The sequence below is a fragment of the Vigna unguiculata genome, chromosome 11 (genome assembly GCF_037176805.1).
Source record: "Vigna unguiculata cultivar grain cowpea cultivar isolate G323 ecotype 2 chromosome 11, ASM3717680v1, whole genome shotgun sequence".
In the NCBI taxonomy this organism is placed as follows: domain Eukaryota; kingdom Viridiplantae; phylum Streptophyta; class Magnoliopsida; order Fabales; family Fabaceae; genus Vigna; species Vigna unguiculata.
The window spans coordinates 39,542,665-39,556,364 of NC_140802.1; the positions used below are offsets into that span (position 1 = coordinate 39,542,665).

A 13,700-nucleotide genomic window follows, 5' to 3' on the forward strand; every position below is an offset into this window, starting at 1 on the left:
TTATTGATAAAATATCTGTCGAAAATAGATTTATCGGTAAATTTATCGATAATTTATAATTTTTATTAATGATATATAAGTTGCTAAAGTTCTTGTTTTAGATTTTAACTATGTTTGTCAAAAATTCGTTGATAAATTTATTAGGAATGAATTTTTTTAAAAGATTTATCAATAAATTTGTTAATAATTGATTTTTTTTTTAAAACTTACCGGTTAATCGTTTAATAATTCAAGTTTTCAAAATTTGTTTATAAATTTGTCAATAATTCAATTTTTAAAATCCATCAATAAATGGATAACTAAAATAGTACTAATAATTTGTTGGAAATGCACATCAAAATTAAGGTAATTTATCCTATTAACTACTCCATTGTATATAAAGTATAATTTGAAATGCTAATTCTTCTTTCATCATCACAAAAAAATATTTCATAATATAAAAAAATTTTAAATTCTAAAATAGTCAAAGATTTGAAAATATAAAAAAAGAGATTAAAAAATAACACGAGTTCATGAATAATATACAACCCTAACTAACGATTGATGTTGACCACATTAATGCAGATTTGATGACTAAATGGCTTTTCTTTGAACAATTGCAACTGCATACATACCTGCACATCCATGAGACAAATCTGTGGTGAAATTTTGATTAATGAGAATTACTGTGATGTTTATGTATGCTTTTAATCCTGAATTTCTGGAATTGTTTTATTTTTAATGTTTTACTGATCTTAGTTTTTAAATATTTTGTTCTGCTAATATTTTTAGTTTTATTAAAGTGAGTTTAGATTCGTTATTAATTTTTTTATATTATTATTTGTTAAATATTAAAAATACACTGTATTAATACTTTAAATATATTTTAAAATATTTTAAATATATTTTAAAATATTTTAAAATATGAAAATCAACACAGTAAAGGATCAACAAAATAAAATTCATTAAAGAATCCAAAATCCAAATTATATCAAACTGATGACAACTTATGTGGATTATCACGTGTACATGAGACATGACATCCTTATATTTAGTTTTTCTTTTTTAGTCTCTTCACTTTTTGTAAAAGTTACTTTAATCCTTTAACATTTTGCTAATTTAGTCTTGCACCAACTTTTTAATTAGTCTCTATTTTATTTATATATATGTTATTGTATTTTTTTAATTAAGTTTTATCTCTCTCATAATTTATATAATTTTAATTGATTTTTGATTAAAAATATTGATTGATCAAGTAATTAAATTTTTTATATTTTCTAATTAAATCTCTATTATATTATTATTTTCGTTAACTTAAATATGTTATTTCACTTAAGTTTTAAAAGATGCGAAACTTCGTAACTATTTTAGTGATCTTATTATAAATCTCACTTGTCTTCCTAAATTAATCATATTAGTACTTTAAATTAGTCATAGAATTTCTTAATATGTGAACAATTACGGATCTTGAACCGTGAGACCTTCATCCCATCCAAATTTTTTATATAAGTATAAATTAATCGTTATACTAAAAATAAAATTAATTCACAATATATAGATAATATAATCCTCACTTTATAAATTTGTGAAATTAATTTAAATTTAAACTCCATCTCATAACATTAATATATAAATTATTTTAATACTTAAATTGACGAAATACTTAAAACTTATTTAAATCTCTTGTATACATACATGTAATTTTTTAATTAGCTTTTTACACGTTTATGTAACCTGGGGAAGAACGTAGAACCTTATTTATCGATGAAAGTGAGATACTGAAATAATATAAAAATGGAAGAAAAAGTTAAAAATAAAGATTGAAATAGTGGAAAAGAAAAGAAAAAGATAGGAATGATGATAATGATAGAAGATGAGAGTGACGATATGGTTGGATCATAAACAAAAAGGAGTTATAAAATGAGAGGTAAGCATAAAGATATGCATGAGTGAGCATTTTGTCGGTAAAAATCATTTAATTGCTTCCACACACCTAATCACTAATAACTTCTTCCGTTTGCCTTTAAAATACAAATTACGTACAAATTTCCCTTTTTTTCTGTACGTTTCTTCATAGTTATAGATTTGAATTTTGTAAAACGGAATATTTGCCAAGTGTCTTCATACATAGTCATACGCAACCCCTCTCTTTATATATGTTGTTGGAATGTGCATGTCACATATTACCTAGAGAGTCAAACGTTATTAGTATGAAAACATTTGGTATATCATTATTGACTTCATGTTTAATTATTATTATTAGTATGAAAACATTAAATATTATATATATAGTATTATTTACAAAAATATATAGTCTAATTTAATTTATTAAATACATGTTGAATTGTTATACGAGTCTTTCAAAAAATTCACTTAGAAAATACAATACCAATAAAAAATGTTTAATTTATATAAGTAATTGACATCACTTTCAATTCAAAATCTTAACATAATAAGATTCTGATTTTTCTTCTTAAGTGTTGGGAATCCAAGTGTAAGTCTAAGTCCCACATTGAGTAAAAATGAAAAAGTTGATCACCATATAAGAATGAAAACTCATAAACTCATTACCTTAAAGTTTTGGATTAGAGGTGGTATCAATCGCTTATTTATGGGTTGAGCTCGTGACTTGAAATGCTTTCGCTTGAAGGAAAAGTATCAATGTGAAGGACACCATATAAGGATGAAGACCCATAAATCTAATGATCATTTCTAAAAAAGATCCAAGAGTGATATCAAAACCGAAGATTAATGTGATGTGATTAACTATATAAGTACTCGTGACTTGAAATGTTTCTGTTCGAGAAAAAAATACCAATGTAAAAATATCATATAAAAATGAAAACTCAAAAACTTATTGTTTTAGAATTTTGGGTTAGAGGTGATTATTAATTCATTGGTTCACCAATAAAATAAATTGATTTAAACTTTAAAATAGCTTATCTCATACAAGTCATATTGAAACTGTCTCTATGACATTTTTTACAAGCCAAATCGATCAAATAACGTTGTGCCAACAAATATAGCGAAGTTTTCGAACTCTTGTCTTTAAGGCATTAAGGTATTAGTTATCGTGTTATCATTAGGTAGAATAACACGAAAAATTTTATCCAACCATAAATTTTAGATTTCAATAAATTTTAACAAATAGTTATGTCTTCTCGTATATTTACATATAAGCATAATTATATAATTATTAAAGAAAAGAGCATTTGATCTTCTCAAACTTTATTTCTTATATAAAATGTCCCCAAATTTTAATTTAATTATTCTTAAACTTTGTCATATTTACAAATGCAAGAAATTAGACTTTTAGACAAATCAAACTTTTATCTATGTCAAATTAAATTAAAAAAAGAAAACCAACCATGAGTAAATAAATAGATTTATTTATTTTTTTGATTAAACATCACATTCAAATTTACTAAGGTTAAATTTAACTTGATGTCAACGAGTATAAAATTTTTATTTTATCCTCATATCTATAACATATAAGGTATACTTCACTTGTTTCAAATATTGATTAATTTTTTTTAACAAAAGAAATAAAAATTACAACAAAAAAACATGATATTATTAAAGATTTAATTAATTTCTAAATGACATATATTTTAAGGGTTTATACGACTGGAAACTTGAAATTGAGGATCAAATATGTGAAAAAATAAATAAAAAAGAAATGAAATAATGAAATGTGTGGCCTAACAACTATTTAATTTAATGAAAGTGAGGTTTAGTTTTCTTGAAATACAATATATCATTTGAATAAAATTATAAAAAATAAAAATGTAAAATCAAGGTTATGAAGACAGGGAGTACCTCAAAGATTTGAGTGGACTTTGTAAATATTGAATAAGTGGAATAATAGTTGATAACAAGAATGAAAAGTCATGTGACACAACAAAAAGAAAAAAAAGAAATAAGAGTTTTACAACTAAAACAAAACTAAACAAAAAAAAATAGTAAAAATAAGTTTGTTAGGTTGTCTAATAAACAATATGGTTGTTTTAGAAATTTAAAATAATAACGAATATAAGGACAAAGACAAGAAAAATATGTAAATACTTATCCATATTAAATTCAAAAAAGTTTATTATTACTCATATTCATGCTCATCTAGAGATGAGGATTTTATGTTAAAATCAAGATGAGTTAGGACAATATATACATAAATAAATGGTGAAAGTAATGAATGGTGACATAACTACATAAAGGACAAAAATCACAATAATTATAAATGCAGAAAACAACGGACCGAGTAGAGGGGAAATGAAAAAAAAGAAATGTGAAAACTAAATGTTTATTACAACTAAATTTTATATAGAATTAAAATCGTATGATAATAATTATTTTTTAATTTTCATTATTTCTATCCTATAATAATCATGGGAAGAATTTGCTTAGTTACCTATAAATTTTTTCTGACAAAAATAAGTATTTTGGTAAAACAAGATTTATCAATAAATTTTAGTGACAAAATTTAGAATTTTAATTAAGATCTTTCGATAAATTAAAATTTTAATTATTAACGAAAAATTTTGTAAGTAATAGATTCATCGATGAAATCCATCTGTAAATTATAATTGTTATTATCGACAAATATTTCTGATGAAATGTACATCAAAATTCTTGCTTTGACTTCGATATTTCATGATCAAATTCGTTAGTAATGATTTTTTTTTTTAAAATTTGTTGATAATTGATTTTTTTAAATATTCCTTAGCAATTTTTTTTTAATTTGTTAGTTTCATAGTTATCAAATTTTTTGTCAAATCTAATGAAATATATTTATAAAATAAATGGAGATGGAGGAGAAAAAAAGAAGGAAGAGGAAGAGGAAAAGGATAAGAAGAAAGATGAGAATAAAGTGACAATAAAACGCAACGACATAGTGGCGAAACAACTGCGGGTTACGTTAGATTAACAATGAGAAATAAAATATGAAGAGAAAATAAAAATAAAAAAGAAGAAAAAGAAAAAGAGGAAAAATAAAAGTAAAATCACAATATTTATCACAGATAAAAAAATCGTAATATTTAACAATGAATAACGAATTTTATTGATAACCAAAATTTTCAATAATTATTTATATGTTTACTAATAAATAATTACTTACAATTTTTTTCTAATAATTACCCATCGATAATTATTTATAAATTTTTTATTTGTGTGTAAAATTTATTAACAATCATTAAAAAAATATTATATCTGTCGGTAGAATGTGATAAAACTGATTTTACAGTGAACGATAACAAAGTCGTCGTGGTATTATATATATGATGACGGTTAAAAAACAACTATCACAATATATTATTGGATACGAGTATTACTAATCCTATATTTAACTTAATAGAAAAGTACCATAATCAATTTTTAATGATAATTTCGTATGATGATGCTAAAGAATATTGTTGCACATTCAATACAAGATTCAATGATCCTACATCCTGTTCGTTTTTCTTAATTAGAATATAAAAGGTACGGTTTTAATAAGATATATCCAAAAAGAAGCTTTTGCTTTTCCTTTTAGAAGATGGTATTAAACATCGGAATTTGTTTCTAATTGAAAAAACAAAGAATTAAAACAAAAGAATACAATAATATATCTCTAAATAATATCTTATATTATTTAGGAGACGAATTAAGTGCAGTTCAAATATTCTTATTACTCTACATTCTTAAATATGTTTTTTAAGGATAAAACTATAACAAAACTCTAACTTTCAAAATAGATAATATTTCAAGAACGTACTGATTAATTCTAATGATCATTGTCTGACGAACTTGAGTTTAAACTTGGGTTGGGTCATAAGACTATAGTTTTGTGGATTGAAAAAAAAATTGTAAGTTGGTGCAGCCACGATGAATGAGGCACCATATTTTCTGTCCTTAAATTATTGACTTATTGAAATTAAGGAACACGATGCACATATTTATAAGCACTAGATAACACTATGTCAAGGTCCTTGTTTCCTTTTGTTCGTCATTTTTAGTATTTTTCTTCGTTTAGGTATTGACCAGTTAATGCCGTATTCGCATTTATCCTACATTAATTTCATATCACTTCCTTTAAGGTCAATGTTTCACAAACTCTATGCATACTTCTCATAAACACGTTGCACTAAATCTTTCGTAAACACAAATACCCTTCACATTATACCAATCGGATTTCGATTACTTTTTCCTAAAAAATTATATATACAAACAAATTTATATAACTTTTTTTAAAATTTTATGTAAATTAATTTTAGTTTATAGAAAAATTAAATGTTTTTTTTTAATATTTTTATCTCCTACACAATCTTTAACTCTTGGAAATAAGACGAAACGCTGTATATATATATATATATATATATATATATATATATATATATATATATATATATATATATATATCTATACAAAGAAGAGTTAAATACACGATACGTATATAAGTCTATACCTTCATGATGAAAAAAAATCAAAGTTCAAAGTTTCTAGCTTGAAATAAATAAATGGAATATTACTTGTTTTAGAAAATATGACAATATCGTGTCCCAAAATTTCATTTGGGTAAAAACGTTTTTTTTTAATATATATAATTAACATTTTTTTAGTAGAATACATAAGATATTAAATGAAAGTAACACTCATTATATTTTGAAAATGTTATGAGGTCTACCCATTTGTTTGGATTCCTTTTTTAAGATTCAATTTTCTCTAAAATAAGTAATTTATCTAATTAGAGGATAAATATAAAGCAATTTTAATCATTACTTGATAAGAATAAATTATCATAATAATTGAATAACTCTAAATAAGCCGAATCCTTATATTTATTTATTAAGTTTAAGTAGTTACTTGAAAGTGCATTTATTGAAGGAATTCAATATTATTGGATTTTTTTTAGTTAATTTTAATTCCTTGGTAAACTTATTGAAGAGCTTATATATGATGTTTCTAAAATTGATGACCAAGGAATATCTTTCCCAATCTGACGACTAGCACTGATTAGAATTCAAAGTTGAGACTATTATAGGATTCTTTCTAATAAATGAGTGAGTTTTATTTTTTGCATGTCATTTTCAGCACCTCCAATTAGTCTCACACTAAAAGAAACAAACAATAAAAGGACAAGAAGGGAAAAAAAAAGAAAAAGTAAGGGTTAAAAAAAAAAGAGAAAAGAAAAAAAAAAAGTCCATAAAGACAAACAAAGCCTCCATTCCTTAATCAAACCATATTATAAGTGCAGGCTTTCTACCATAAAGTCTGAACATACACACACACACACACATAACAACATAACATAACCCTTTTCAGAAGAAGAAGAAAATTCTCTGAATCCAACAAGGGTTTGATGGAGTGCAATGTGGAGAACAAAAAGAATCTATACCTTCATGCTCCTACTTTCATTGAGTGGCTCAAACCATCTTCTTCTTCTTCTTCTTCTTCTTTTTCCTTCACTCATGAAACCATCCAATTCTTGCCCATTTTAACTGAAAAGGCCTCAAAAGATGAAGAACATCATCATCTGCAAAGTTTTGAGGTGAAAGAGGAAAAGCTTGAACAAGTGACTGTGGCTTTGCACATTGGTTTGCCTGACAGTGCTAAAAGGCATCATGATCAGGTTGTTGTTGATGATGATGATGATGAGAAGATGATTTTCCATGTCAAGGAAGAAGAAGAAGAAGAACCCTCCAAGAGAAGCTTCCATGGCTGCTCCTTCAACCAAGAAAGAAGGTTCTGGATTCCAACTCCTGCTCAGATCCTCGTTGGTCCGATGCAGTTTGCTTGCTCCATATGCAGCAAAACCTTCAATAGGTATAACAACATGCAGGTTAGTTAAATTCAACTTCTCACATACTCAATTTTGAAACTTGATTTACCAAGAAAAAGGAAATTAATTAGAGACAAAAGATACTCAGTAAAGTTTGTGAAGAACACAAATGAAGAAGCTTTTATAAAGATGGAGTATGAACAGTACTACAAGTTCAAAGTTTTTGATCCATTTTAGTTTTTCATATCTGTGGAGAGGTTTTAGGATCTACTTTTAGGGTGTGAAGTAAAAGGGTTCAAGATCTCTGATAAGATCATAGTTGCACGTGCCTGATCTACCTTAAAAAAACATGATCATGATAATTAATTACGATTTGTTTCGATTAAAACTAAACATATACTGATTAACTTGTGTGATTTCTCTAATGAGTTTTCAAGATTTATTGGGCGGAGAAATGCAAGCTTATTAATTAGTACTGTCAAGTACCCCACTTGCGACAAACTTTGTTTCAGATTTGATCATCACCTCAAAAATTACCTCGGATTTTATTTTCAGAAAAAAAAAGCACTGAATACAATTAATTATTATGTCCTTTGGTACTAAAAGACAAAAATATTAACTTTTATTCTTAGTATTATTATTCTTCATGTGTAGCATTTCAATGGTGTTATGTTAGCTAGGTAGCTAGGTATATTCAGAAAAAATTTATGATGAAAGAGTTGTTTCTGTTCTATAAATAATTGTTGCCACTATGATCATGCTATCATACTTAAAAATATCACGATCACTTTCAGAAGAAATTTCTTGTAACATATATACATGCATTTCATCGAAACCAAACTCATGAGCAGAGTCAATGATTGTTTTGTTTTTCCACAACTGCTCTTTAACTTTGTACAGCATTGAGTAGTTTTAAAATTCCATGGCTTGTGTGCATATATATATATATATATATATATATATATATATATATATATATATATATATATATATATATATATATATATATATATACCTACTGAATTTGAATTCTCGCTGCATTTTATCCATACCAAACTGAAGTAGATGCTTTACATGATAATGACAATGATGAAAATCATTAAAAAGAGATTAAATAGTCGCATAATTTAACTTTAATTAGCATGCTTTAAGAAAAAAATGCACTAGGTGGCGCGTACGTGATGTCCCTCTAACCTTTTTCCCTTCACTTTTAAATTAAAGGCTTCTTTTTCATCTCAGAATTCATTTCAAACGGGAATATTGTAATAATAATAATCTTCATATGCATGCATATGCTTTTACTTCCTTTCCGTTGCTTAATCTTCATCCATATATATAACTACCAGGCTTAAGCCAAGATTGAGAAAGAAATTAACTACTCAAACCTTTTAATTTTTAGTTTTAATTACATTGTGTATGTATATATATGTACAGATACAAAAATGAAATACATGTTAGACCCATCACTGAAGATTAATGATTATTTGCAACAATGGCCACTGTTAGGCCATATAAAGGACGACACTTGGTCAAATATAGTAGGCTTCACATTTTTCTTGAAACACGAAATATAAACGAAACTTTTGAACTAAACAAAATTAACATTTGTAAAATGATTTTCTGACAACTTTCTTATGAGAGATGTCATCTCTTAAGTGTTATCCATTTTTGCATTTACTCATTTCTCTATATTTCAAAATCACTTAAAATATAACATTTTATGTTGTAAGATAAAGTTATCAAAATTTAGTAGTCAAAATATCATTGTCCTTAACATTTTTTAAGCAAACAGACACTTACAAAGATGTTTACACCCATTTATATACTATAAAAATAACGTTTGTATTCACTTATATAATATTATGAACACGTCTTATGTCTTATGTCTTATATCTGGTCGCTGTGGAATCTTCAATATGTATTATAATTTCATCTTATATCTAGTCGATGGGAAACTTTAATCATAATCATTGATCTAAAGTTAATTTTTGTTGATTTGCAGATGCATATGTGGGGTCATGGATCAGAATATAGGAAAGGACCAGACTCACTGAAAGGAACACAACCAGCAGCAATGTTAAGGTTGCCATGTTACTGCTGCGCGCAGGGTTGCAAGAACAACATAAACCATCCGAGGGCGAAGCCATTGAAGGACTTCAGAACCCTCCAAACGCACTACAAAAGAAAGCACGGCACAAAGCCGTTTATGTGCAGAAAATGTGGGAAAACATTTGCAGTGAAAGGTGATTGGAGGACTCACGAGAAGAACTGTGGGAAGTTGTGGTACTGCACTTGTGGCTCAGACTTCAAGCACAAAAGATCACTGAAGGACCATATCAGGTCCTTTGGGAAGGGACACAACCCTCACCCTCCCTTCCAAGCTTTTGAGGATGAGAAGGAATGCATCACTGCCTCTGATGAAGATGATGCCAATGCTCATCATCATCATCATCATCATGCATGATCTGATTAACATTATTACAAAAAAGTTGCAGAGAAATTAATGTAGTAGAGAGAGTTTGGAGAGTACGTACCCTTGTGCTCAGTAACAAAAAGTTCTCAACAATGGCTGAGACATGAAGGCTCAGGGAAAGGTTTGTTACCGAGCACTTGCAGGGTGGTGATGAAGTACTATATGAGTAGAGAGGTTTGAACTGAATTTGCATGCTTTTGGTTAGATAATAATAAGATGGTGCCTCAAGTGATGAAGTTGATGAATTTTCTTCGCATATATATAGTCACAGAGAGAAGTGTTATGTGATGATCATGTTTAGTTTTCTGTAACTTTCAATATGGAGGAAATTTATCCGCTTCATTACTCAATGGTAACCCTCATTATAAGACATGTAAAATCTTGTTTAAATATTTGTTATGAATTTGCTGTTATATTTGGATAACCAGTCGCAGAATTTTCTCTTAGTCTTCCCTATAATCTTTCATTTTTTTTACTCGTTTATGTGACTTAGAATGAATCATTGATTCTTTCAGAGAAAAAGAAAATGATACATTAATCGATGATCCGCACTAAATTCATGTTAAAAAGTAAAAGATGAAAATAAAAAAAATAAGAATCATAATATATTTTTCTATTATTTTATTGCAGAACATCATCTTTTGAAGAAACTACAATTTCATCCTTAAATATCATTGTCTAATTTTTATTTATATAAATAAAAATTTTATTATGTATATAAATATATACAGATATTCTGTTTCTGATAATTATGCAATGCAGATGTAAAGATGTATGTGAAACATGACATAGATGATGTGATGAAGCAAGCATTTTGAGAAAAGAAAACATTGAATTATTATAGAGAAGGTAACATGGTCCTAATCCATAAAGGTTTTGTACAATGTTTGCACCTTTCTTAGGAGAGTAATTATTAACTGCCCTTCATTTAAGGAACACCGGAAAGTGCTTATCTATAATGCATTATCCTTTTTTCCCTTAACATTCCCCTTTACCCTAATAATTTACTACAATGGAAAAACAAAATCACAAAATACTCATGAATTTTAGAGTGGTGTTGAAAGCTAATGAAGGTTATTACAAGAACCAAATTCAAGTACTGTTAATCTTTTTTTTTTATACTTAATAGATTTTTTATCGGAGAAAATTATTTAATGTGATTTTTCAATTTTTTTTGTTTTTAATTCAATCATTATTTTATTTAAAAAGAACTAATGTAGTTTTTACCATTAGATTGATATTGAGTCACTAAAAAGTGATCATTTTTCAAATAATGTCGATATCAATTTAATTGAGGATGTTACATTATTTATTTAACAAAATTGAAAGTGAATTAAGTTTAAAAAATTACATTCAGTAGATTTTTTAAATATTGTGAAAAAAAATAATTTTTTTTCAAAGTAATATACCTGCTCTAATTTTATTCTACTGTGAGAGTCCATTTTGGAGGCATGATGGCTACAAATCATCCACCCCCCCACGTAGATAGAGATGAATTCCATTTTTTTTTTAAATAGATATAATTAATTGGTGTGAATCTTGGTCTCATTGTGGATTAATTTATTATTATTTGGTGAAAGAAAAAATCGAAAAATGGTGATCATGATGCATATGTGTATTTGACAAAGGGATGATGAGTTTGAAGGACCCCCTTTTGTTTTATAGAGAAAAATAAAAAATTTCTTGACACGTGAGGGAGATAATTAAAGGGAGAGAAATAGAGTTTGAAAATTGAGGGTTTTTGAGGTAGGCTTGACCAAAGGAAAAAGTAGGAGCTTTATAAAATAAAATAAAAAAGATAAAATGTGTATTTGGTCTTGAAAATAAGGGACCTCCACTAAGTTTTGTCGGGGTAAGAAAACGTTGGAGAAGGGAAAGATCACAATCACACAATAATCTTAAAGGAGAAATTATAAATATTGTTTTGTAATATTTGATATTTAAAAGTTACACTTTCCCTTAAGTGACTTATGGTAGTTAGGTTAAGTTAATGTTGAATTATGTTGCCGAATCAAACTATCTCTCTCATCCAATGTCCTTTCATCATCTATCAATATCAAAAGTAGGTTTATAGTTTCATCCATCTTATAATACTTTTCACTTAATATACATACACACATATATACCTACCTAGGAGGAAATTGTTTTCTTTCTTAATTTCTTCTCATATATATATATATATATATATATATATATATATATATATATATATTTTTTTTTTTTTTAATAATGTTTGTTTTCTCAAACAATGTCTTGATGATTTAGTAAGCTCGAGATTTCAATTTTTTAATTTTTTTTCTTATAAATAAGATATTGATAAAGATATTATATATTTTCTGTTATTATTTATATTTATAGAGATAGAGTTGTTAAAATGGGTTGGAACCTGCAAGTCAATTCGGCTCACCATGGATTCGGGTCAGGTTGGGTTGAAATTTTTTTACAAATTTCAATACGAGTTGATTTTAGACCCGGCTCATCTAGAACCCGGCTCATCCGGGTTGAATCCATGGTGAGCCAGGTTGGTCACCAACCCGCAAATAAAAGAGTCACACAAGTATTTTTTATTAAATTGGGCTTTACATTTGTGTTAGGTTGTTTTTTTAGCCAACACATAAATAATTTGTATTTTTTTATTTTGGTTTGTATTTGGATTATATTAAAGTTTATTTAGATTTTAATTAAAATTAGAATTTAGTTTTGACTGAAAAAAAAAATTATATTTTATTTAATTAAGTGAACCCGTGAGCCAACCCGTTTAACCTGTCCACCCATGGTGGACTGGGCCGAGTTCGAATTTTGTTGGCTCGCTAAAAAGTGAGTCAGGTTGGGTTGACTCACTAAATCATCAACCCATGGTGGGTCGAGCCGGGTCGGACCGAATTACCCATTTTAACAGCTCTAGATAGAGATATCATATATTTGATTCTCTTTTATTATTATCAAATATTCTGTTTTATTAGGTTTTACTTTTCCCTTCATATGATGAGACATTGTATTTTATATATTCATCAAATATGTCTTCTTAATATTTTTTCTTCTCATGTTTTATAGATATTTCAATGTTTATCTATTCTATTAATAAATAGGATTTTTTTATATATATATACAATTTTTTTTATTTTAGCTTTTAAATATCATTTTTTTAAAATTAAAATACTTATCTCATTATTTTTAGATAATTTATTTAAATTTATTTTTTTAAAATAAACAAATTGCTTATAATAAAATTTACTTTTGCTTACTTTTGGAAGTTAAACTCTAATAAATGATATATCATACTTTTATGATCTTACACTAAAAGATTTATTCATCTTTATCCTAAAAGGACCACATGCAAGATCATTAGTCCCACACGTGTAAAACTTTCCGAAACTAACTCAATAAAAAAGGAAAAAAAAAACTCTAAAACCTCACACAGAAAATTAGGAATTTGGAGGATAAAAAATAATTAATGTTCGAGAGAGTGGAAAGGAGTGTAGGATTTTGAGA

The 13,700-nt window shown here is 26.7% G+C and overlaps 1 protein-coding gene across 1 annotated transcript; it reads left to right on the forward strand.

The window, feature by feature from the left end:
- Window positions 1–7,198: 7,198 nt before the first annotated feature.
- LOC114168502 (zinc finger protein WIP3) lies at window positions 7,199–10,660 on the forward strand. The gene is made up of 2 exons (XM_028053344.2): window positions 7,199–7,795; window positions 9,738–10,660. Exons 1-2 carry the CDS (start codon window positions 7,316–7,318, stop codon window positions 10,197–10,199), a joined length of 942 nt encoding a protein of 313 aa, XP_027909145.1. The 5' UTR covers window positions 7,199–7,315; the 3' UTR covers window positions 10,200–10,660.
- The last annotated feature ends 3,040 nt before the right edge of the window (window positions 10,661–13,700 follow it).

Excerpts from the sequence above, each read along its gene's own strand:
- LOC114168502 (XM_028053344.2), top strand. The coding sequence starts at position 7,316 with ATGGAGTGCAATGTGGAGAACAAAAAGAATCTATACCTTCATGCTCCT. Across the intron at positions 7,796-9,737 it reads ATAGGTATAACAACATGCAG|ATGCATATGTGGGGTCATGG; the intron begins GTTAGTTAAATT and ends GTTGATTTGCAG.